We start from the raw sequence: 24,720 nt of genomic DNA on the forward strand, positions 1-24,720 counted from the left end.
ACCTTTATAACTTCTGAACATTTTACACACGTATTTTTAAGTCTTCCTTTTGAAACCAAAACATTGAGTTCACGCAATTTAGAACAAAAATGCAGGAGTGGGGGCAGGGCAGTTGGGGGGGGTGGAGGGACAAGTTGCCTAAGAATGATTCAGAGTCCAAAGGAAAGGCAAGAGTTGGCAACTATCCAGTCTGTCAGTTCAGGGGACAAAGTAGATTTCTCTTTATGCTGAATTTATCTGGTTTGGATATTGGCAATATTAACTTGAGATCAAAAATTTTCTAAATTTCTTTTGAGGTTACATGGAACCCATTTAAATCCCCAAGGAGGTAAATAAAGGTGTTTTTGTGTCCTTTTGAATAGTTTGTTCCATATTCTTCAATGACTTTTACTTATAAAAATATTAGCATCTTATTGTAAAAATAAAAACCAGACATAACTGCTTAGCAGTTTGGCACCTCTTTCCAATCTTTTAATCCCTGCATAATTTTCCATCTAGCTGAGATCACTCTATACATGCACTGTAGTACCTAGCTCACTGAGCTATAATGTAAGCATGTTCCAAGTGTTATTAAGCACTTTGTAAATAAAACTGTAAAGGTTACCTAATAATTCACTGTAGGGACATACCATAATTTAACGAATAATTTTCCTTTGTGGGACATTGAAATGTTTCTAGGTTTTCATTTATAAATAATACTCTAATGATTTATGTATTATTTTTATTTATGATACTTTTATTATTTATGACAATAAATAATGCTTTAATCAACTTTAATCCCCATTAAGCTTTTTCTGAACTTCAGCTGTCTATTAAGGGTATGCCTGGAAGTAGAAATTCCAGGACCAAGGGTATAGAAACTTCTAAGGTCTCTCTCTCTCCATAGATGTATCCAGATACATATATATATAAAAAATATTGCTGTCATCACTTCTAATTTACAGTGCTATCAGTACTGTGTAAGTATCTCCCTTATAACTTTCATAGTTAATGTTTATTTTCTAATCTTAAGTGTGTTGATAAGAGAAAGTGGTATCTAAAATATTTTACTTTTTTATTGTTTGTAAGACTGAATGAAAAGACTTTATATACTGTTTACTACCATTTGCATTTCCTTTTATTGTGAAATGTCCACTTTCCTTTGTTCATTTATCTAAAGGGACTTACTATTTTTCTAAATGGATCACACACATTCTTATATGAATATATTAAGGATAACTGACACTTTGTCATATTTGTTTAAATATTTTTCAGGTCATTTCCTCTTAACGTTGAAGTCATTAAATCTACTTTTTTCCTTTCTTTTTTTTTCTTGTTTCATTCATTGCTTCTAAATTTAGGAAAGTCTTCTCATTGAGACATTTGATACATAAATACTTCAATTTTCTTCTAAAAGTTTTGAACATTTATGCTTTAATTTATATGAATTGCGCCTTGCATTAAATAATTAATTTTCCCAGCATTGTATGTGGAAAAGTTATTTCCTTCTCCACTGATAGCTGATAACAATTTTTATGTAATCACACTTCTAGGTTAAGATCCTAGCCTTTTAACAGTACCTGACTGCCCTCCCTATATCCAAACCCTTGTTGTGTAATCTTGCAGTTATTTCTGCAAAAGGTGGACTGTACTCCCCATACCAACTTTGGGCTCAACCATGTGACTTGCTTTCATCAATGGCACTGTGAACAGAAGTGACTCTGTGCTGGCCCTCAGCTAGACCTTAGAGATACTGTGTATTTCCGCTTGTCCTCTTGAGCCTCTGTGATCAACAGATAGCTGCTTTCTCCCTCAGCCTGGGCCCCAAAAGCAGCACAAATGGAACACAGTGCCCTGGCTGTCCCGCAGATGCACGGTGCCGTGTAAGCAGCCAACCAGCTACTGCAGCATAAAGCAGAGCTGCCCAACTGTGCTCACCTAGGTCAGCAGACCTCCCAGCCAACCTGTAGAAGAAATCAATTCTTATTCTTGACTGCCACTTACATTCTCGGGTTCTCTGTTACATGGCTACAGCTGATTTTTACACCAGCCTTCAAACTGAAATCTTTATGGTTTTGGCTGGTACAAACTCTCCACCATTTGGAGAAAAGGACAGATGGCAGAGTTTCTTCTCACTTCGTTCCCATTTGTTTATACCATTTTGGCTCAAAGGGCAAAGGCGATGGTTTTCTTTCTCTCAAGTTTAACTTCATCAGGTACTCTGCTGTGCCCTAGCACTTCACTAAGTGCTTCTCTTGGATTCTACTGTAGCACATTTTAGTATTTTATGTCTTTTTGTGTATCTTACAGGGGACTGGGAATGCATAACAATGTTAATATGCTGATGCCATTTTAACCCAAAGATCCACTCCCAACACTTCTAATTTAAAGCAAAGGCTTTTGGACAATGAGATTTAAGGATAAAAGCTCATTAAAATAAACTGAGTCAGGAAAATTGACCATTATTCTGTTGCTACTCAATTTTTTCTTTTTTCTTTTAGAGATAGCGTCTTTCTTGCTCTGTTGCTCAGGATGAAGTGCTGTGGCATGATCATACCTCACTGTAACCTGGAACTCCTGGGCTCTAGCAATCCTCCTGCCACAGCCTCCTGAGCAGCTAGGAATACAGGTATGCATCATCACACCCAGTTACTTTTTGTGTTTGGTGTAGAGTCAAGGTCTCACTGTGTTGCCCAGGCTGGTCTCAAACTCCTGGCCTCAAGTGATCCTCCTGCCAAACTGCTGGGATTACAGGCGTGAGCCACCACACCCGGCCCTATTTGACCCTTAGTCTCACAGAATTTAGAAAGTCATCTGTTCAATGGGCTAGGGTTACAAATGTTACATTTATTTTGCTTAAGAAGTACTTACATTCAAAGTTTGTTAAGAGGTCAGGCCTAAGTTGCTAGTTGGCAACTACATACTCACATGTTTAATTTTCTTTTCTGTAAAAGGTTTTCTTTAATAAGACATTTTAATATGCACACCTTTGGATGCCAAGGGTGAAGGGATAGATAAAAAGAGAAACCCAACTATCCTCAGAGATTTAGTTTTTCCCTGTTCTAAAGGTGTTAAGGCCACCCCAACTTGGATTCTCATTTACCAATATTCTCACTTAACTCAAGGCTAATTTCAAGGTTACTCGGTTTGGCGTATTAAGTGCCTATTTACATGCTCAGCTCTTGCATTCGGGGAACTGACATTCTACTCACAAGGCAGCTCAAGTGACAACTTCCCTTCAAGGACTACAGGCCCACTGCAGACAGTAAATCTTAGCCTTCTAGCAAACTGAAGGACAGGCCGTCTGAAAGGCTGGAGAGTGAGGAATTCCTAAGAGAAGAGGATTTAAGCTGGCCTGGAAGGACAGGGAGGATTTCGGTAGGAAAAGAGAGGATATTCCAAACAACAGAAGGAGGAAAAAAAGGAAAAGAAAGGGAGAGGCATTATAGAAACCCACGTGGAGAGGCAGAGATTGCCAGACATGAAACAGTCACTTAGCATCAAAAAAGCAATAAGGTTCTAGTGAATGAAAAAAACCCAAATTCTTTTAAAGTCAAACACATGTTTGAATTGACAACCTCTTGGGGTAAGGAGTGTGTGTGTGTGTTGCTGCTCCTACCCAAGAAGTAAACACATTAAGAAAAAAAGATTTTAAAAAAGTCACCCCCCCCAAAAAAAAAATATTCACTGGAAAATCTTAAGTTTGAGTTTTCCCAAAGATATCTTTTAAAGATTTTCTTCTTTTATTTAAATACATATAAATATTAAAAAAAAAAAGACTTGTATTCTAAGGTTTTGTACAAAGCAGAAAACCCAGGAATTCATTTTAAACTCTCACCTTCTACTGAAATCAACCTGGATGGAATGATCAATTACAAGATCAGCAGGACAGACAGGGTTTATTTTCTCTGGATCTCCTCCTAACTTTTTCACAGCATCACGCATCGCAGCAAAGTCCACCACAGCTGGCACACCCCTGAAAAAAGAAAGAGAATTAAGCAGAAATTAAGCCTTAAACGAGTATAATTCGATTTTTCAGCTTTTGCTTCCACTGGTAACATCACCAAGGGACTACCTCATCAGAGAAGCTAACAACGGGTGACTTAGAAAAGTGAAAGTTTCTAAGCACATTTCCTTGAACAGAAATCACATAAGTAGTAAGTACCATGACTGAATAGTATCTCTATATACAATTTTTTCACTGTATTAAATTTAATGACAACTATTGTCTCAACAGAGGAATGATGGCAAAGCTGGCACTTAACAAACTCTGGAACTCTTAGTACCGCGACTACTTCCCATTCACATGGTGAGTTGATGAAGACCTGGACAAGACACTCAGATCACACCTTCAACTTCACACCAAATTTCAAAGAATGGAAATTCAGAAAAGTTGGCTATGAATCTAATTTAAGTGCTGCTTATTATCTTAAAAGTATAAAATTTGTGTTATCTTCCTCTAGAAAAACAAAATGGGGTCTCTAGAAGGAATAAAATAACATCATTTAAAAACGGAAAGATAGTGTATCTTAAAAAAGAGGCCAGGGTGGGGAGCAAGAATTCCTAGGAACAGCAGGATGTGAGCTGAGACTTAAGGGTAACGGTCAGGCCCTGTGAACTACTATCTCCCCCCTGCAGACAGCCGGTCAGTGTTTCAATTACAGCTGTTTGAAACCTGGTTCCCTGGGCAATAAGACCCGGGGGAGTAAAGATTCCAAGATAGTTCTGTTCCATGCTCTTTCTTTCACCTTTCCTTAGGATACTCACGACTAGGACCTTCAAGACCAAGAACAATGACCTTTGCCATCAGAAAAGATGCGGTGACTACACACCCCAGTTTGACTGAGACAATCCAACGTTACCTTTGCTGCCAGGGGCAATGCCCCCTTTTGCTTTCAAAAGTGTCTGGATATGGGTGATAAATAATACAGTCACAGTAGAGTGGTTTTGTTTGTTTAAAAGAAAAACTTTCTTGAAAGGCTGACAAGGGAGGCAGAGAAGAGGAGAGTGAAGTGGCATGAGGCTCACGTAAAGTCCTGTAGGATGACGCGGGCAGGCTTGAATGGCACTTCTATGTTCTTATGCTGCATGACATTCCAATTTAGGATATTTTCAACATCATTTTTCTTCACCAAAAACTCATCACAGTTCCGAACGGTTGCCTCCAGGAGAACTCTGATCGAAAATGGTAAGCGTCCTAGGAGGCAAGAAGAAAGCACAACGAAACAAACAAAACCACGGGACGGTTATTACAAGAGCGCTCTTTAAAGCCAGTCTCTATATAAACGATACAAGGCAGCAGACTATTCTTCCAAAAAAGAAAGAAGGTAAAGTGACCAATATGTTAAAAATCTGTGGATACTGAATGCATTCAAGAGGCATTCAGTAATAGGAAATACCCACAGACTAGGTAAAAATATTACAGTTTATTCTTTCATGTTAAATGGCTGCCATGCATGGATCCCAATAACAGAAAGTTTTCCTTAAGTCATCACATCTCATCATCTAGACTTTTACTGTATTAAGTGTTAGCAAGAAATATACATATACACACACACGAGTAATAGTTCTTATGAAACCTATTGCTCAAGAAATGATAAAATTACCCCTTTACAATTATTATAATTAAGACCAAAGTATAGGCATGTATGTCTTTCAAAGGAAATAAAACCCTAAATACGACCAGTGGTATATGGAGTTTCTAGGATAAAAGTATGGTAATTCATAAGAAAAATTATTTTATTTATAAAAGTTCCATCTTGATATATAAAAATTACCCATATTATCTGGAAAGACAGTGCAAAGGTTGAAAAAGTATGGAATTTGAATTAAAGATTTGTGTTCTTGTCCTCCTCTTTTGCAACACACCTACTTGTAATCTGAGCACATGTCACTGACTCTCTCTGGGCCTTGGCTTCCTGAGGACTTCTTTGATTTTATAAACATGACCCCATAGGGTTGTTACTCAGATTAAGTGATATAATATAAACGTACAAATGCTCTATATACAATGAAGTGTTGTATAAATGTTACATGTATATAATCATTATTGCCTACTTAAGAATGACTAATGGAAGAGGGGTGTGTGTGTGTGTGTGTGTGTGTGTGTGTAACCTAAGAACATTCACTCATTCCCTGCTACTCCCTCTTCCAACTCTCCTAAAAGATAACTAATTATAATTATTATGCAAATGCTATTCCAATTCTTATTAGAGCAATCATATCACAGAGCCATGTACCCACCATATCTTGAATCCTCCAATTTATTCAAATTGAAGAATTTCTTTCCTGGCTGTGCAGGATCCAGTGGCTCAGCAAGGTGTGTGAATGGGTTGCTCATGATTACCGGGGACACGTGTCTCTGAAAAGGAAAGAGAATATTTAATTTCTACCACTGAAGCTGGACCTCATTTATCATGATGAGCGTTTGCCCTTTTTAACAATTTCAGTACACATCCATTTAAAGAAATCACTTGTTATCTTTTTGAAGCAGGGGGATGGTAAAACAAATAAATACAAGAATGATATTCTTAGCAAATAAATGGGCTTTTGTGAAGCTGCTATGAAAGGTGGCATTCACCTCTCAAGACAGCATAGAAACCCAAACTCCTTTTGTCTTATTTTTACAACTTCCCAATCTTCTTCCACTGATGAGGTGTAGGAAAAAGGGATAAAATGAAGGATGTGGCTCATGGTAAATCTTGAATATATTACATAAAGAAACCTCTAAGCTGGACTCATGTCCTGCATGGCAGGAGGTTACAAGTCCACAGTAGGTGACATTACTCAACTGTACAACACTTGAATTTTGGAGGTGGGGACTTGAGAATGGTTGGTTTTTAGCACTGTTCTGTGAATTTCCTGTTGTAAATCTCTGCAGCATTTTTAATAAACTTGAACACTATAGTTAGAAGTCTTCCTGATTTTGTTTTGTTTTGTTTTTTTAAGATAGGGTCTCATTTTGTCAACCAGGCTGGAGTGCAATAGCCTGATCATAGCTCACTGCAGCCTCAAACTCCTGGGCCCAAGTGATCGTGCTGCCTCACCCTCCCAATATCTGGGACTACAGGCATGCACCAACAAGCTTTACTAATTTTTTTATTGTTTTATTTTTTATAGAGACAGGGTCCCACTATGTTGCTCAGGCTGGTCTCAAACCCCTGGCCTCAAGCGATCCTCCTGCCTTGGCCTCCCGAAGTGCTGGGATTACAGGTGTGAGCCACAGCACCCAGCCCTGATTTGCTTTTGCAGATGGTGACAACAGTGTATTGACAACAGGGAATCTTTAAGTATACTATGGTGGCATAAAGGCCCAAACTCCCCAGATGTGTTTGTAGGGGACTCTCAACTCCAGGCTCTGGGCAGCACTTCTTGTGTATCTTTTTATAAATTACAAGTGGTAACAAGGGAAGACACTGTTCTTGGCCTACACCACACAGATAAGTGACTGTTTCAAATAATTTATACAACTTAGAGCAAAACACACTGGGGTGGGAGTCAGAAGACTTGCTTTCTGGTCCCACCTCTTAAGCGAAAAATCCTTTAATCAATCCATTCCCCAATATTCTTAATTTTTAAGATACATTAGGATAATTAACAGTTCCCCATTTCATCCCAGAGTTTTTATGAGTAAATATTATTTAAATGCTCAACATATTTATGGAATGACTGATGGAATGGTCAACAATGGTAAAGGACTGTTTGTGGGGATGAGAAGTTACGAGTGTGCCTTGTCTCTATGACAGGCCCATTCTTCACTAAAGACAAAAAAGGGACTGCGGCTCCTTTAAGGGGGGGGCCTAGAAATCAAGACTGGGAGGAAGACTTAGTTTTCACTGTACATCCTTTAGTATTGGTTGCATTTTTAACCGTGTACACATATAACTTTTAAAAAAATTAACAATTTAGAAGCCTCTGTCTTCCTGGATTACCAGTCGAGGAGGTGACAGGACAAGCGACAGGTACCCGTAACAGGCACAAGACACAGAAGAGGAGAAGGTGAGGCTGCCTGCCCAGCTCCTCTTTCCTAGGAATAGCCTCTCCCTGCTAGTCACTAGTCTCACGTGGGGTTTGGAGCAGCTGCCACTTGGTGGGACAGAGGAAAGGCATCTATGGCAATCGGGGCCAACAACCTCCCTCTCTAGGAATTCTGGAACTGAAACCAGCAAGGGCTGCTGGAACACACCGTAACTGTGTTTATAAAGTCATGTCCCCTAGGCCATTGGCATTAGAGCTGCCCAGGGCTCTTTCTAGTTAAAAGTACAGATTCCTGAGTACTCCCTCCCCATCCCTTGAACTACTGAATCAGAATAGACGGGGGAGGTGGCAGGAATCACCTCCTTAACCTCCCAGGTGATCCTAACACACACTCAGTTTGAGAATCATTGCTGGACATGGTGGAATGCCAGGTGACGAACTCACACTTAATTCACGAAGCCCAGAGGCAGCATGGAAATATAGGAAAAGGGAGGAGAATGTTCTAAAATGAAGAGTCACAACCCAAAGTCTCCCAGAGCTCAGGAAGGGATCCTGTCCGTGGAGGCGGGCAGCCTGGACCGTATGTGCCCACCTAGGCGGGCGGCAGCTACTCAGCTCCAGCCGAGAGCCCATGCAGGAATGTGGGCCCAATGTTGAGAGATCACCCAATTTCAAGTGAGGCTCATAATATGACTTTTTACATAAACTCTCTTGGTTTATAAAAGCTGATAATTACATTTTTCTAAACTAACTGTGTGGGTCTGCAGCATGCCAGCCAAATCAAACACACCCGTGGGCCCTATGCGACCAGAGGTGACAGGTGACCTGGGCGGGAAGAGGATGGCAGAAACTGAAATGGGAAAAAGAGGAGGATGGAGTAAAAGCCGAAGAGGCAACATTTTTTTTTTTTTTTTTGAGACAGAGTCTTGCTTTGTTGCCCGGGCTAGAGTGAGTGCCGTGGCGTCAGCCTAGCTCACAGCAACCTCAAACTCCTGGGTTCAAGCAATCCTACTGCCTCAGCCTCCCGAGTAGCTGGGACTACAGGCATGTGCCACCATGCCCGGCTAATTTTTTCTATATATATTTTAGTTGGCCAGATAATTTCTTTCTATTTTTAGTAGAGACGGGGGTCTCACTCTTGCTCAGGCTGGTCTCGAACTCCTGACCTCGAGCGATCCACCTGCCTCGGCCTCCCAGAGTGCTAGGATTACAGGCATGAGCCACCGCGCCCGGCCTGAAGAGGCAACATTTAGCGAAAATGGCTGCTCAGTGAATGGGGAGTAATCCAGGGGAGGGTTGGAGGCTGTTAACGCTGCCTTGAGAGGGGAGACGCGACTGGAGTTTGTGCAGTGAAAGTGCATATAAGATGAAGTGCCACACAAGTGCAAGAGATTTGTTTTTCATTCCACTAAACGAGCAGCCAATCAGGAGGAAAAAGCCTATAAATACTGTTTAGTAGGAAACATGCTATCTTGTATGCAGAAGTTTACAAATCTGTGGGCTCAGAAAATGAGACTGATAATCCTGCTGACTGGAATTCAGAAGACGTATATTTAAAAAGGTAGCAGTGCTACTCTGCCTTTGACTCGTCACCCATGCTGCAGGCCCCAGACTTAACTTTGCCACCCCAAATAGTAGCAACTGTAACGATAAAACTGCTGTTTTGCCTGCCTGGAAAACTGGCCAACAGAAAAGTGTCTGCACAGAGGCTGTGGGCTCTCTCAGAGTCTCTGCAGCTGGGGGAAGTGGTGGGGAACTCCCATGGGATGGGACGAGATGGGTCAGGCACCCCCTTAAATGGCCTTAAGTCTCTGAATCACCCCTATCACCATAACAAGTACTAAAGGGGTCAGGTGCCCCGAATCTGCCAAAATCCTGTGGTTAAACCAGTTGCTAGGTTGTACCCATATTTGTCATTATGCAAAGGGAACCAAATCTGTCAATTCACTGCTCTGTATTCTACAAATGCCCTGGGAATAGTACTGGAACCTCACCCGATTCCTGCTATTCCCACTGCCCTACCAAGCCAGCTGGTCCTCCAGGATGGATACAGTGACTGGTATGGTGGCTCTTGTAGAAAATGGCTTGTTAGCTGGGCTCGGTGGCTCACACCTGTAATCCTAGCACTTCGGGAGGCTGAGGCAGGAGGATCACTTGAGGCCAGGAATTCGAGATCAGCCTGAGCAAGGGCGAGACCCCAGCTCCACAAAAAGAGAAATTAGCCAGGCGTGGTGGTGTATGCCTGTGGTCCCAGCTACTTGGAAGGCTGAGGCAGGAGGATTGCTTCAGTCAGGAGCTTGAGGCTGCAGTAAGCTGTGACACCACTGAGAGACAGAGCAAGACCCTGTCTCAAAAAAATAAAAGAAAGAAAAAAAGAAAGAAGAAAATAGCTTGTTTTAAAGTACACTACCATCTGCCTCCCTGTTTCCTTAGAAACTAGATAACTGTCTAGTTTCACTGTATTAATGAAGCCAATTCTACTTGTAGAAGTAAGGGGAGGGAGGAACCAGGTACTCCTTCCAAGCACCACCACATGTCAAGTACTTTCCACCATCTTCCCTAATCCTGCACCATCTCCACACATGAAAGCATATCATTATTCCCATTTTATAATTGAGGATATTGCAGCTCAGAGGGATGGAAAACTTTGCCCAAAGGCATTCATCTGAGAGGCAGAACTAGGTTTTGAAACATGGCTTTCTGCCACCCCATGCCACCTCTCTAGGTGCAATGACCCCTGCTCTAAAGACAACGCTGGCTAGAGGTCAGCCACCAGCCCCTAGAGCCGAAGAGAGCCACAAAAAATTCTCCCCTGAGAGACTCAGTTCTGACTGTTGGAGTTGCCTTTATTTCCCAGAGGTCCTCTGGCACCCAGGTCTGAGCCAGGCATTGTCACTTGTCCCTTGCTACTTTTTACTGAGCCACAGGTCAGGAGAAAGCAACAGCAGCTGTGTTTGGGCAACCAAAGGTTGGTTTTGCTTAGAAGTTGGGAAATAGCCCCTCCGTGTAAGCCTGGAGGACTCTGGAATTCGGCCACTCCAAGGTTCCACCCATACTATCACTCTTGCTTCAAATCTCCTTATAGGAGTTCCCAGTGGTCTAGGCACTCCGAGAGAAAGCCCAAAACAACCACGTTTCAAAGCGGGTTGTGAGAGGAAAGATCTTTGGCCGGGGAATAGGTCCAGATTAGAGCAGAATCTAGGCATTGTCACTGCTCGCTAGGGCCACTCTTCCCTGGCCAGGATTCCACCCCATCCTTAATCCTCGAGTATCACCAGTGGCCCTTCAGACTCCAAAGCTACCCCAGCACCTGGGGTTCCACCTAGGAACCCCACCAACTGGCCAGGGAACCCTACCTAGGTCCCACATCCACACAGATGAAGCACCAACCCCACTGTTTCAATTCCTTTCTTTTCTTATCTCCCACCTTCTCCTCCTGCTGCTTTGTTCTTGCCTCTTTTCTCTGTTTTATCTTCATTCAGTAATAAAAGAGAAGAATGAATAAACAAGGAGAGGAAAGGTGGATTTTGGGGGAAACAGTGGAGTGTTACCTAAACACATAGAGTTTTTCTTTTTTGGAAAAAGGAAGGGTTAGCATACATCACAGTATTTGGGGTTGTTGCCTTTTCTGTTCTATAGAATAAGATGATACTGCATGGAAGCTAGAGGGAAAAAGAAGAAACGAAAAAGTAAAAAAGAAAAGAAAAAAGGAAAGAGCAGGAAATGGTATCTTTTAAGCAGCAAGGTGGGAGCAATCATTCAGAACTTTTCCTTCCCGGATGCTTGTCAGAATGCCTAGGACTGCTGAACACTTGTCCCTGGCCACTGAATCAAGGAAGAAACGTGAATGGTTCTTACACATACAAAAGGAGTCAAAAAAGACACACCTGCATTATATCTGAAACCCTTCACTACCCCTAGTTCACATTCTGAAAGTCAAGATAATTAATGGTAGAGAAACAGTGTCTTTCAAAGCTAACATATCATGAAATACCAGCTGGGTGACTTGTTCCATGTCATGATCACTGCAGGTACATTTTGTGCATGGAAGAGTCAAGGTGGGGAAAGGAGAGTCTAAACACTAGATTTTTAAAGTAAATCACCAAAAAATAACATTAGGCACAGGCAGGCAGACCTGGGGTAAGATATTTAACAAAATGAACCATGCTTCCAGGAAAAAAGTGGAAGGAGTTCAGAGGTGGGGTTCCTTCCCAACCACCGTCTTGCTGCCAAATGACCTTTGGTTTAATTCAGAACACCTGCAAGCACCTTCGCTTGCATGCATGGGCGAGGCATGGCACTGGCCCATCACCACGCCCTGGAGACACCTTGACCTTAGAGGCTAAGAAGGTAGTGACACAGAATCAGATAATGTTGAGCTTTTGGTAAAGAACTTAGGGATCATGCAGCATTCCTCTGAAGAGGAAATGAGAGGGCCTGAAAAGACAGGGGTGGTCTAGAGTCAAAGAACTCGTTAGTGGTAGAACCAGGAAAAAATTATAGCTGATTTTCCCTCCAATGACATGCAAACTTCTCACAGGAAAAAAAAAAAAGTCCAAAATCCTTTATAGGTATAAATTCCTTTATAGGTTGAATAAAGTACACTTAGGATTATTATCACAGTCTTCTAGTGCTCTTGTGAAGTTAATTCTATAATTATTTACTGAATCTTCCATGCGGTTCAGAATTCCAGAGAACTGACTAACAGCTAAACTTTAGAAAAACAGTGACAATCAGCCCTGAGTGACTGTTTATTGTAAGAGATGCAGTAAGGGCAAATCCATTTTATCAATATAATATCAAATATATGATCCATTACTCAGATTCAATATATGAAATGTGAGCAAGGACTCACATTAAGGGATACAAGTGAAAATTTTTAAGTTGCAGAATAACATATATACTAGGGTCCAATTTAAGTTAAAAAAAAAAAAAAACTTCAAGACTATTTTGTGTATATTCATTCACACACATACCCCCACTGTATGTGCAGATGCATACAAAAAATAAAGATATAAAGTTAACATTGATTATCTATAAATAGAATAACACATTGTATAAAAGGGGGGGCTTTTATGTTTTTATTTTATATACTGTGATAAGCATTCATTTACCATTTACTTTTTAAAAAACTGGAGCAGTCATTTTAACTTTGTACATAAATATCTATAATAGCTCTGTAAAACTTGACATCTTTGGCAATGTCCTTGGAAGGGACGATAGAATAGTTTATAAAGCTTTTAGAACTAAAATATGCAGGTCTTTCTTTAATAATGTCTGGTAAAGATTTATTTAAAAGTAAATTTGTCACTACTGCCCTCAGTATGTCCTTTGTTCTCCACCAGTGGAGTGAAAGAGTTCTGAAGAGAATCCCCAAATGGCTCCTACTTAGCTTTACAAGGATAGATAGTGCCCGTACTTCATTCAGGTCAAACACACCAATCCCCTCCCTCCTCAGCCCACTCCCAGCTCCCTTTCTTTCTCCTCCAATCCCACCAGGATACCAAACATTGCTGAACCACACCTTCTTGGGTGGTGATAACTTTAAAGATATTACACTAAGAAATAGCTACTCATTGTAGCAATAACAGAAAATACAGGTGGGCAAAAAGAAGAAAAAAGTCCTTCATGATACCATGGTTTAAGAATTCCATTTACTGTGACTTCTAAATGTATTTGGGTTTTTTAAAAAAATAGATTGGACCTCACATTGTTTTGCAAATTGTTTTTTTTTTCCACTCAGCAACAGACCACAAATATCTTAATAGGACAATCATGTGTTTTTGTTTTTGTTTTTTTAAGAGATAAGGTCTCCAGCTTTCAGTTCCTAGAAGTACCAGAGCTGGGTGAAAGGATCTGTGTATCTTCATTTTGTTACCCACCACCAGGATGCCTGGGAAAGGCAGTACCAATTTTATGGCCCTTCTCTGAAGCAGGGAGTGGAGAGGTACCTAAAGCAGGCAATATAATTCATACTTACCTTTTGCCAAGTTAGGAGATTAAAAAGCCAATCTTGGCATTTCTTTAATAGCTAGTTAAAGAAATAAATAATTTTCTATCTGTCAGACACCTAAATTTCTTCTTTTGTAAATTGCCTGTCTGCCAGACAGGTCAAACTAAGTGACACTACGATGATCTTTGGTGACCAAATGTTCTCATCTCCAAGGGAACTTGACTGAGGGACTTGACTGAACTGAGAATGTGGACGCAACCCAACTCTGGAGAGCCTGGGACAGCCCTGGGTCTCTACGTGGTCTTGAGACATAGTCTATAAGATTTCCCTTCACATTATACAGCCCTAACATCTGTTATACACGATTTGACCCGGTGCCTGGGTGCATGGTGAGCCTACTTGGCTATAGCAAGGTAAGAGGCCGATTAGCTTAAATCCTGGGCAAAATCCCATTCGGGCAGAAAATGCAGGTGAGCAAAAAGAAGAAAAATAGAAGTTTTGCTTCTGCATAACTCTAGATTGAATTTCCAAACCCAGGCAAAAATCTTGCAAATGGGTTTTCTAAGGGAGACTGAGCACAGCATAGGCTGGATGCCAAACCATCACTCTGGCTAGAAAACCATGTTGGACCATACACCCAGCTGACAGTCAATGATTCAGCCTCGGCATTAGCACCCAGGAGGGGTGCCACAGATGATGGTTATCCGTCATAGCCAGATTTGTAGAGATGTTTGGAATAGTCAACTTACTTCAGCTAAATGCCAATGATTAGAAAAGATAAGAATCTCCTCTCAGGGTCTCTATCCAGCCTCTGGAGTATATAAATCTATGATTCACTGCTTCTGTTATCAGAGTTGAGTCTTCTTAGGTTGCCTTATGATACAGACAGAGGTGCAGATATTAATGGGCCCTACAACCAATCACAGGATTTCCACACACCAGTAGGAGGAAGCAGAGGAGAGGAGTAACTCTGGCCAGCAGAACTCCTGTCAGCGGTGGGGTGGAGGATTAGAGCTGTTTTTTTATTTTTTGCTTTGTGGGTGCGTATCAGTTTCCAGGGGAACTTATAAAGTTTGAAAGAGCCTTCAGGTGATTAACTGAGAATCACCGATGTATCAAGACCCTCTCAAGGTCTGAGAATCACTGGAGCTACCATAACCGCCGTGGGGCCCTGGGGAGGACCAGAGCTCCTGGTGGGACGCCCAGAGGTGGTAGCCTCAGAGCCCTGGCTCCTGTGGGGCTGGAGGTGACACTGAGCTCTGGTGCTGCTGCTGGTGCTCACCCTCCTCTGCAGTCTGGTGCCTATCTGTGTGCTGCACCGGTCCAGAGTCACCCATGAAGCATCAGCTTCCCGCCAGAAAGCCCTGAGCCTAGTAAGCTGCTTTGCAGGAATGTCTTTTTGGCCACCTGTCTCCTGGACCTGCTGCCTGACTACCCGGCTGCCATAGATGAGGCTCTGGCAGCCCTGCATGTGACGCTCCAGTTCCCCCTGCAAGAGTTCATCCTGGCCACGGGCTTTTCCTGGTCCTGGTGATGGAGCAGATCACACTGGCTTACAAGGAGCAGTCGGGGCCACCACCTCTGGAGGAAACGAGGGCCCTACTGGGAACAGTGAACGGTGGGCCGCAGCATTGGCATGATGGGCCAGGGGTCCCACAGGCAGGAGGAGCCCCAGCATCCCCCTCAGCCCAGTGTGCCAGTGTACTGGTCTTCTCCCTAACCCTGCACTTGGTGTTCGAGGGGCTGGTAGTAGGGCTGCAGCAAGACTGGGCTCGGGCCATGGACCTATGCCTGGCTTTGCTGCTCCACAAAGGCATCCCAGCCTTCAGCCTGTCACTGCTGCTGCTACAGAGCCACCTGCGAGCACAGGTGGCGGCTGGCTGTGGGATTCTCTTCTCATGCAGGACACCTCTAGGCACTGGGCTGGGTGCAGCTCTGGCAGAGTCAGCCGGGCCTCTGCATCAGCTGGCCCACTCTGTGCTAGATGTCATGGCAGCTGGCACCTTCCTCGAAATCCTGTCCCAGGAGCTGGCCACTTCTGAACAGAGGATCCTGAAGGTCATTCTGCTCCTAGCAGGCTTTGCCCTGCTCACTGGCCTGTTCTTCATCGAAATCTAGGAGGCTTTAAGAGAGAGGCAGGGGAGATTCACTATCAGGTACCCTATTCTCCTTCCTCTCCCCCAATGTGTGGGAATAGGAAGGCATGCGGAAGGGAAGTACTGAGGACCCAAACATTCTCTGGGAGGTAGAGATGGAGCTTTTGGGACTATCTGACCAATGAGAGGGAAGTGGGCAGACAAGAGGCCCACTTCTAAGAATCAAGAAATGGTCAAATCACTAGAGACATGATCAGGGGACATTAGACTGGGGAAGACACCTGACTGCTACAATCACAGGATGGACACTACAGACAAGGGCAGCCAGATACTGAGGGGCAGGGGTGGAGGTGGGCACCCAGCTGCCATGGGATAGAGGTATGGAGACGGCCTAAGCCCAGAGTCAGCGTCCTGTTGGTTCTAGTCCATTTCAGACTCTGCCACTTGGAGTGGACCCCTCTTAACTTTTTTAGCTCCTACTCTCATATCTATCTCCCTCTTCCCTTCTCCTAGGGGACTAGTGCCAAAGAATCTCTCCCTGCCAGTTTTGATACCTTCTCTGGCCTCTCCAGTCCTGCTCACTCCTCTATTTTTAAAGTGCCAAATAAATCCCCTCCCTTTCTCAAAGCACAGTGATGTGGCACCGAGCCCTGCCCAGCACCACAGTGAAGGCGGCCTGCTCATTCTTTATTTTGGTCCCAGATCCTAGGGGGCGGGGCGGGGGGGGCAGAAATGTTTTCTGGGCTGGGGTAGGGGGAAAATTAGATAGCTGCAGCCACCTACTGCTGCTGTACCCTAGGAATACAGGACATGGACATGGTGCCCCTGATCTCATAGTAAACACTGAACTGCCAAAAGGTTTTTTTTTTTTTTGTACCTGAGGAGCCCAAGGGTGGAAGGGGAATGCCCACCCTCGGGGTTATTTTGGGGGAAGGAGGGCTATATCTAGGGCCATATTCCCTAGATCTACTTTACTAACTGACCTGTTTTGGGACATGTTACCTAAATAAAAGATGTTTCTATACCAAAAAAAAAAAAAAAAGAGAGAGAGAGACAGAGAATCACCTTTCTAAAGTATAGATAGCACATCTCCCAAATCCTTTTTTTAGACACACAAGAATGGATTTTTAAAATCTATGCAAACAAGGAAAAAGATTTCCTCTGTATTTTCTGTGGTTTGCTCATCTCCTCTTCCTCTCTTCCCATACCTTCCTAAATAAATCCTGAATTTTCATGGCTTCCGACTCCAAAATCAAAGTACTATCACTAAATCTCTAGGGTTTACTTCAGTTCACCGCAAAGATTAGCTATGCTTCATTTCTGTTTAAAGAGAAATTAATTGGTCCCACTCCCAAACTTACTTTTGTGTATCTAAACATCATGCTATTTATAAGCAACTTTTTTGTCAAAAGTAAGATTCCAAGGATGTCTATGTAAACATAAACAACACTGAGGTCAGAACCATCTGGGCCAGCAAAGTCACCACGGCTTGTCAACTTGGCTCTTTCGTAAGTAGAGAGCTAGAAATATTAATTCTTTGTTTTACTTGATGCAGCTGCCATCTAGGAAGCTAAAATAGCCAACCATCTGAATTTTCCCAGAGACCAGGTCACCTCTTCAGTCCTTTTAGCTATTCATAAAAGTGATTTAAACAAAACAAAACCTCTTAAATGTGATACTTGTAACTAAAACGACTCTGAAGGAAAAGCAAAGAGCAAATGTCCATTTTGGGAGAGAGTAGGAAAAAAAAGAGTGATGCAGAAGGAATGGATTTAACAATTACTAAATCCCTATGTGTCAACACGTTTTTTCTTGAGCAATAATTACGTGCAAGGTGCACTGTATGCTACAGAGATGGCCACCACTCTGCCTTCTATATCCGAAAGCTTGCCCATTACAGAGTAACTGTTTCTTCTCGCTAACTTTTTAAGTTATTAGCCTATTTTTACTGCCTTCTGTCCCATCTTCAATAACTGACCTAAATGTTCTATATAAATGTCAAGATGCTTTTTTAAAAAAAGCAGTATGGTTTTTAAATATCTCTGTTTTACTTTGAGTTAGCCATATAACTTTTCTGTGCCTCAGTTTCCCAATCTATAAAATAAGGTTGGTTAGGAGGGTGGGGGGAGAAAAAAGATTAAAAAAAATAAGGTTGGTTAATGATCTTAAAAAGTCCTTTCTAAATGAAAAACTTCTATGGTTCATTCACTCATGTATATTTATGCTAGCTGTCTAATATGTGCCAGGAACTGTTCTAGGTCCTGGGGATACCCCTGGGAACAAAAGAGAGAGTCCTCACCCTCATGGTACTTCCACTTTAGTGGAAGGAGACAGACTAAACAAATAAATAAATACACAAACAGAATGTCTGACAGTGACCCATTCTGTGGATAAAGCTGGGCAAGAGCAGCAGGGAGTGCAGGGACTGTGGGGAGTGTTGGTGACCAAGGAAGGCCTCACAGACAAGGAGCCACGTGCAATCTCGGGGGAGGGGTAAGATCCCGTGCAAAGGCCCTGAGGTGGGGGCATGCCTGGGGCCAGGTAAGTGAGGGCAAAAAAGGAGAAGGGAGATAAGGCAGGGAGGAGCAGAGGCCAGACCACATGCGGCTCTGTTTGCCACTGTAGGGACTTTGATAAAGACAAACTATAAACTCCTAGCTATATACTTGGTTTATTTATTTTTTTATTTTGTATAGTTGGTTTAAGTTATACAGTTACAACATCAAAACTGGCTAAAGCTTGGTAAGAAATTAACATACATGAAAATATTAGATTGCATTTAAAAAGTGGCTACTTCCTGAAATCTAACCCTCTGTTTCCCTGAACCTCATTATTAAGTAACACTGGAAAATTCTCAGGACAGATTACAAAAATGACCATGACTCACTTGGCAGATGTGCACAGCCACCACCAAAATTAACAGTCAGGATTTGGGGACCGGGGCAGCTCCTACCTCCTGAAGACTCCCTCAGCACTGGACTCACTGGCCAAGAGGGGGCACAGCATTATGTGCAACTCCCACAAAGAAAGACTTAACACATCCCTGAAGCCGCAGCAGCACAAACTCAAAAGAATAGAAATATTCACTTTTACTTTTTAGTATCACTGTGGGCTAATACAAGTAGAGTTTCACCAAAAGTCCTGGTGAAGATTTTTAAAAGGCATTTATAAGTTCCAGAGATGAGCTGAGAAAAGAAAGTCATCATGGGGTCATGAACTTCTGGCCAAAAAGTAAAGCAGCAGCCATGGCAGGGCTCCTCAGAACCCGGCACCCACCCCAGCCCCTGCGCCTGCCCTCATCCTCTCCTCACTGAGGTCATCCTCAGCCCCTGCTGGGAACAGGGGTCCCCCACCCCACAGCTCCCCACGGTCACTTAGTACATGACACCTGCAGAGACCCCAACCAAGTCCTACTGCATATAAGTCTTCAGGGGAGGAGTGGAGGGGGGCAGGCAGCTGTATTTTTTGTTTTTTTAAGTATTACAGAGCACGTCCAGTCAAGATCCATTCTTTAAGAAGGCTGCATGACATCTTCAAGCTCCTGAACTCATTTTGTAGATCGTGGCAATGAACTTTTCTAACTCAAACTTTAGGAATTAGAAAGAAAGGGTGTCACCACCAGAGGCTGGGTGTCTGGCTGCCAGAGGTTTCGCGGGGCCACCTGTATCTCTGTGCATTCACCAAGTTTCTGGGGTCAACCATCCCCACCCGCCTGGCCAAGCCGGCCTCATCAGGGCCTCAGAACTGACTGGGCTCAGGGAGGATGTCCCATGCTGACACAGCTCCCAGAAGCTCGATGTGGAAACCTTTTTATTTATCAATTACACAGGGGTGTTGAGGGGGCAAGTGGAGCTCCAACTCAAGTCCTTCAGACTCCAGAGCCCAGCTCTTAAGCAACTATGCTCTCCTCCACCTCCCTGGCTCACACAGCGGCACGGCTTCTACGGGAGACTCCCATTTCATCAGGTTGAAGATGTGACAAATAATAGAGCAGCATTAGACCTTCACATACCTGGTACCTGGGCCTTTCTAGACTGATGTGGATTCATCCATACAGTTGAGATATACAGACCTGGTACAGAAGCGATAAAGGCCCCTATCCTCTTTCAGTCTCTCATTGACCGAGAAAGGAGACCAGTCAGGAGATAATCAGAATGTCACACAGTCCACGCTACGGCCGTGGTGCATGGAGGCTGACAAAGCAGCACCGAGGGACAGCACCTGATCCAGCATCGGAAAGAGTCATAAAGGCCTCTGGGGACAGGCGACTCCATGTACGAGCCTTCCAGAATTACACAGAGGTAGGGAGTCACTGAAAGCATGTTCTGGCAGAGGAAACGATACATGTAAAGGCATAAAAGCGTGACACTGTGGGAATCATAAAGTAGGTCCATGTGGATGAAGCACAGGGTACACAACGGGGAAGGGGCAAGGTCCAGATCACTCAAAGGTTTGGATTTTTACTAAAGATAAGGGGCACCATTAAAAGATTCTGAGCTGCAATCTTCACGACCAGATTTGATTTTCAGAGATCACTCTGGCAGTGGTGTGGACTGACTCAGGGGAAGGACGCTAGACTGGTGTCACAGAGGCAGGTTCTGGTGCTATCCCAGTTGTTAAGACAGCAGATGCTGGCAGAGGCAACGAGGAGCTACAGGAGGGGAAAAATCCCAGGGAGAGCTATGAAAGCAGGATGGACTGGGGGTGGGCGAGGAAGAAAGAGAGGTCTAAAACAGCTGCTCTGTTTCTCATCTGGGCAAACTGGCAGAGCCCATAAACAAGATGGGGACTAGGATGTTGGTTTTAGACGTGGTGACTCTGGGATGAAGATGTGCAGTGGGCAGCTGCTACGTGGGCCTGGAGCTCAGGAGGCTGGACAGGGACAGAAGTTGGGAAGAACAGCGGCAAGATGCAGGCATTATCCCTGGAGTCCTACATCACTGCAGAAGCACTGCAGCTGAGACACGCTGAGTGCACATGGCGGGACAGGCACCTCCCCACCTGTCCAAGGCAGGCCCTTGGCAACTCGTGACAAAGCCATCACCATCCCACTTTACGTGTGAGAAGACAGGATCTGAGGGTTTAAGTAACTTGCCAAGGTCTCATGTCTGGTAAGAGACCAAGCGAGGAGTCAAACTCAGGCTTCCTGACGCCAGAGGCGGTTCTCTCTCACCATGCTGCCTCCCAACAGGGAGCACAAGTGATACCATTTTGCAGTCATTTCATATAGGAAGATCCAAATTAACCAAATGGATTAAAAAACAATTGAAATCACACTTAAAAACAATCTTTAAGCTCTAAGGTACATATGTGAGGACCAGAAAGTCAACTTTAAGTTCTCTCAAATATTCTTGATTTTAGCAAAATTTGTATGAGAGGTAACTTTTAAACGATTGGTTGACATAAATAATACAGGCATTACCAACACTTGGAATGTGATTGATTCCTTATCTGAGCAAATAAGGAAATTATGAAACATAACATCCTTAAAACCAATCTTGAGGCTAGTTTTGATTCCATGAAAGGTAAAATTAGCACAGAATTGTACACTTCGGGTGCCTGCACCGGCATGGCTCTTGCACATCGCAGATTCTCGGCCATGCTTTATTCACCTCTCTTCCTCTCAAATAAAAATTCAAACCTGGTGATCATGAAATCATGAAGGAGGATACTTTCTTAGACTGACACACCTTCTTAATGAATTATGTCACAATCTTGCTTTATAATTCTATAATAACTGTCATAAAAAGGATGACAAAGATATTAAATAATTAAGTACTCCACATATGTCTGTTTGGGCAATGGCCCAGGCAAGTCACACTATCCAAAGATGGATTTGTCCAGAGTTCTCTTTAGGTCAAGAAAACGAGAGAACCACACCAGCACTCATGTACAGACAGCCTTGCTAATCTATCTAAGGTGGATTAACTTTTGACAACAAAGACTAAAGAGGAATCTGTGAAACAAATGTCTCAGAGAGTGTGATATCATTTTAGTAGTTCTATGGCATTAAGGGGTACAAAAACCTGTTCTGTCTCCCAAAGACAGGCTAAGAAAGATGATTTCGTGTCTTTGCATGTTTGCAACATCTATTAATAATTCCAAAGCCCTCTAGTTTCCAATCTATACCTAAAATCAGACTCTACTTGCTGCAGTAGACAAGATTTCCTCTTTCTTCCTAAAACCATCTAGTTCTTTGAAGATTTAAGGGAACAATGCCTGTCTGCACTGCTCTGCCCAGATGACAAGGGCTGCTGGGATAATTAAATGAGGTGACACGTGAAAGCACAGTGTTCACTGGGAACTCTATCCCTGAGAGCTACCATAATTCATGAGATTGCTATTGAGTGACTTCATGGGGCATGGTGGGCTCTAAACGTAGCCTGTTTCTTTTACTGAAGATTTAAATCTACATTTTAGAACAAAAAATATTTAAAATATATTCAAAAATCACTCATATTCAATAAAAGTGGCCTAATACTATTTAGTTTTATTTTTTCAGGGTTTTTTTCCTAGGGGAGAAAAAGCATTCTAAGATCAGAGAAGAGCTAAAGGCTCCAGATACATGTGTGAAAAAATGACAAAAGATCATAAAAAAAAAATTTTTCCTAAAAAAGGAAAAAAAAATCCACCTTTTTGTACTGGCTCAAAATGAAGACTCTTTTCATCACAATTCTTTAAAAACCAAACCGGTGAGAGAAAATGTTCTTAGTCCTAGGTAATACCTGAACATTTGTCTTTTAATGTGAAGGATTGCCTTTATATTCAAAATTTTTCTCTAGTGAACTTGATCAATTCTAATTAATCTAGCAGGTATTTCTTGAGTATCTTCTTTGCATTAAGCATTCTTAAGTATTACAGGAGAAAGGAAGATAAGGAAAACACTCCTCCTTTCATAGGGAGAAGATTACAATCTAAAAATGAGACTGAGATAAGCACACAATTACAATACGATAAGGATCATAGGAAAGGTCAAAGGAAAGAGACAGCTCCAACTGGGATTCAAGAAACGATTTACAGAGAACTTGGAAATGGAAAGATGGATTTGAACTCACAGGCAGAGGGAAGAGCAAATACAAAAGTAGAGAAATAGGATAACACACCAAGTGTTCAGAGACCATTCAGTGGTTCAGTTTGGCTGACATCAGGGCAAAACAGTTTAAAGATTTTTGCTACATCAGTAAGTACATGCTTACTACTAAGAAGACACAATAAAAAAATAGGGGTTTTTTGTTAAACAGTTGAAAATGAATATGCCACTTCCTGGCAAAGGGAAAAAGAAGTGAGGTTGAGGAAAGTATAGGGGAAACAAGACTGGCCAATTATTAATGTTCATCATAGTTGGGGCTGAGGGTTTACACTCACCATTTCTTTTTCCGAGATTTTCCATTAAAAATAGTTTAAAAAAGAAATGAAGGCCAACAAGCTAGGGAGATGGTCAGCTGATGGCTCCTCGGGTGGTGGTGCTAATCCCATGAAGAACTTTCTAATGTTTGGGTCAACAGGAGCAAGACAGTGGGGCTCGAGAGCGGACAGACTCCACAGGAAAAGCGGACGCAGCACAATGTGACTCCCGTTTTCGCTTCCCCATGCCTCACACGCCTCACGTGGTCTTTCACTTCCCACTGGGAGAAAGAGTGGTAGAGCCTCCTCCCAGGCAAGCTGGTGCTTAATCAGCCTAAGAGAAATGGAGGCAGCTGTCCTCGATGTACTACGTATAAAAATAACTGTAGCAATTGATTGCAGTCGTGTCAAATTCAATATTTGTTCATGCTAGAAAACTCTGATAAGCAAAGTGAAGAAAATCTAAAAAGTCCTCCACCACCTAGCGAAAACCACTCAACATTTTGGCATACCCATTGCCTTTGTCCCAGCAGGTGCACACTCAGATGCACGGGCTTTCTCTCCTCAGAAACGCAGGATCACAGGGAAATAGTCCTGTGTAACATGCTTAATTTTAGTTTAAAAACTGTACAACAGCAATTTACAACACCAGATTAAGGGTTGCATAATAGCCTATTAAAAAACACTTTGACCTAGTATTTATAACCTAGAATAGTAAGTCACACATTCATACTTTTTAATAAAATGTTTTGACTTGATAGGCTCTCTCTCAATAATCAATTTGAGTTAATATATACTAGTATTATATATACTAGTTCAGAACTATGATATGACAATTAAAATAATTTGTTTTACTGGTGGAGGAGGGTGGTGGCAACATTCTTATCAGAAAAGTAATCCTATCTTCCTTTTAAAAGCATGGGTTGTTGGGATTTTAGGTTTTTAAGTTGTAAAAGCAATATATGAATGTTGTAGGCTAGACAGACATCTAGCATTACAAAAAGTAACAAGCAAAGGTTCCCTGCCTTTCTTTCAGCCCATTCCGCTGTCTAGAACTGGCCACTGTTAATTGCTTGTGTCTGTCCGATCCACACGTTTATGAGCCTACTTTAAATACATGGAATGTATAATCATACATGTACACAACTTATGTACACACATAGATATACAAATATGCATATACACATGTATATATACAGGCAATGTGCATATACAATGTATAATACACATGTATAATGAGAATTTTCCTTCTTTTTTAACATCTCCTTTGTCCCTGTCCCTGGAATCAGGGTAGCTGTTAGAGACACTACTGGTTTTAGCATAAGAACACCCAAAATTCACACACTGGGTTAGAATGCAGGTCCATCCATC

The 24,720-nt window shown here is 42.5% G+C and overlaps 1 protein-coding gene and 1 pseudogene across 1 annotated transcript in view; one reads left to right on the plus strand and one right to left on the minus strand.

Annotated features, from left to right (window-relative positions):
* ACO1 (aconitase 1) overlaps positions 1 to 24,720 on the minus strand; it is a 58,214-nt gene that overhangs the window by 29,709 nt on the left and 3,785 nt on the right. The window contains exons 3-5 of the mRNA XM_045562996.1: positions 6,223 to 6,340; positions 5,008 to 5,176; positions 3,818 to 3,955 (exon numbers count right to left, since the gene is read on the minus strand). Coding sequence (XP_045418952.1) covers positions 3,818 to 3,955; positions 5,008 to 5,176; positions 6,223 to 6,319 — 404 coding nt within the window. The 5' untranslated portion in view covers positions 6,320 to 6,340. The remainder of the gene's footprint in view (positions 1 to 3,817; positions 3,956 to 5,007; positions 5,177 to 6,222; positions 6,341 to 24,720) is intronic.
* On the plus strand, positions 8,464 to 16,027 carry LOC123645680 (annotated as a pseudogene).

This window comes from Lemur catta, chromosome 10 (assembly GCF_020740605.2).
Source record: "Lemur catta isolate mLemCat1 chromosome 10, mLemCat1.pri, whole genome shotgun sequence".
Taxonomy (NCBI): domain Eukaryota; kingdom Metazoa; phylum Chordata; class Mammalia; order Primates; family Lemuridae; genus Lemur; species Lemur catta.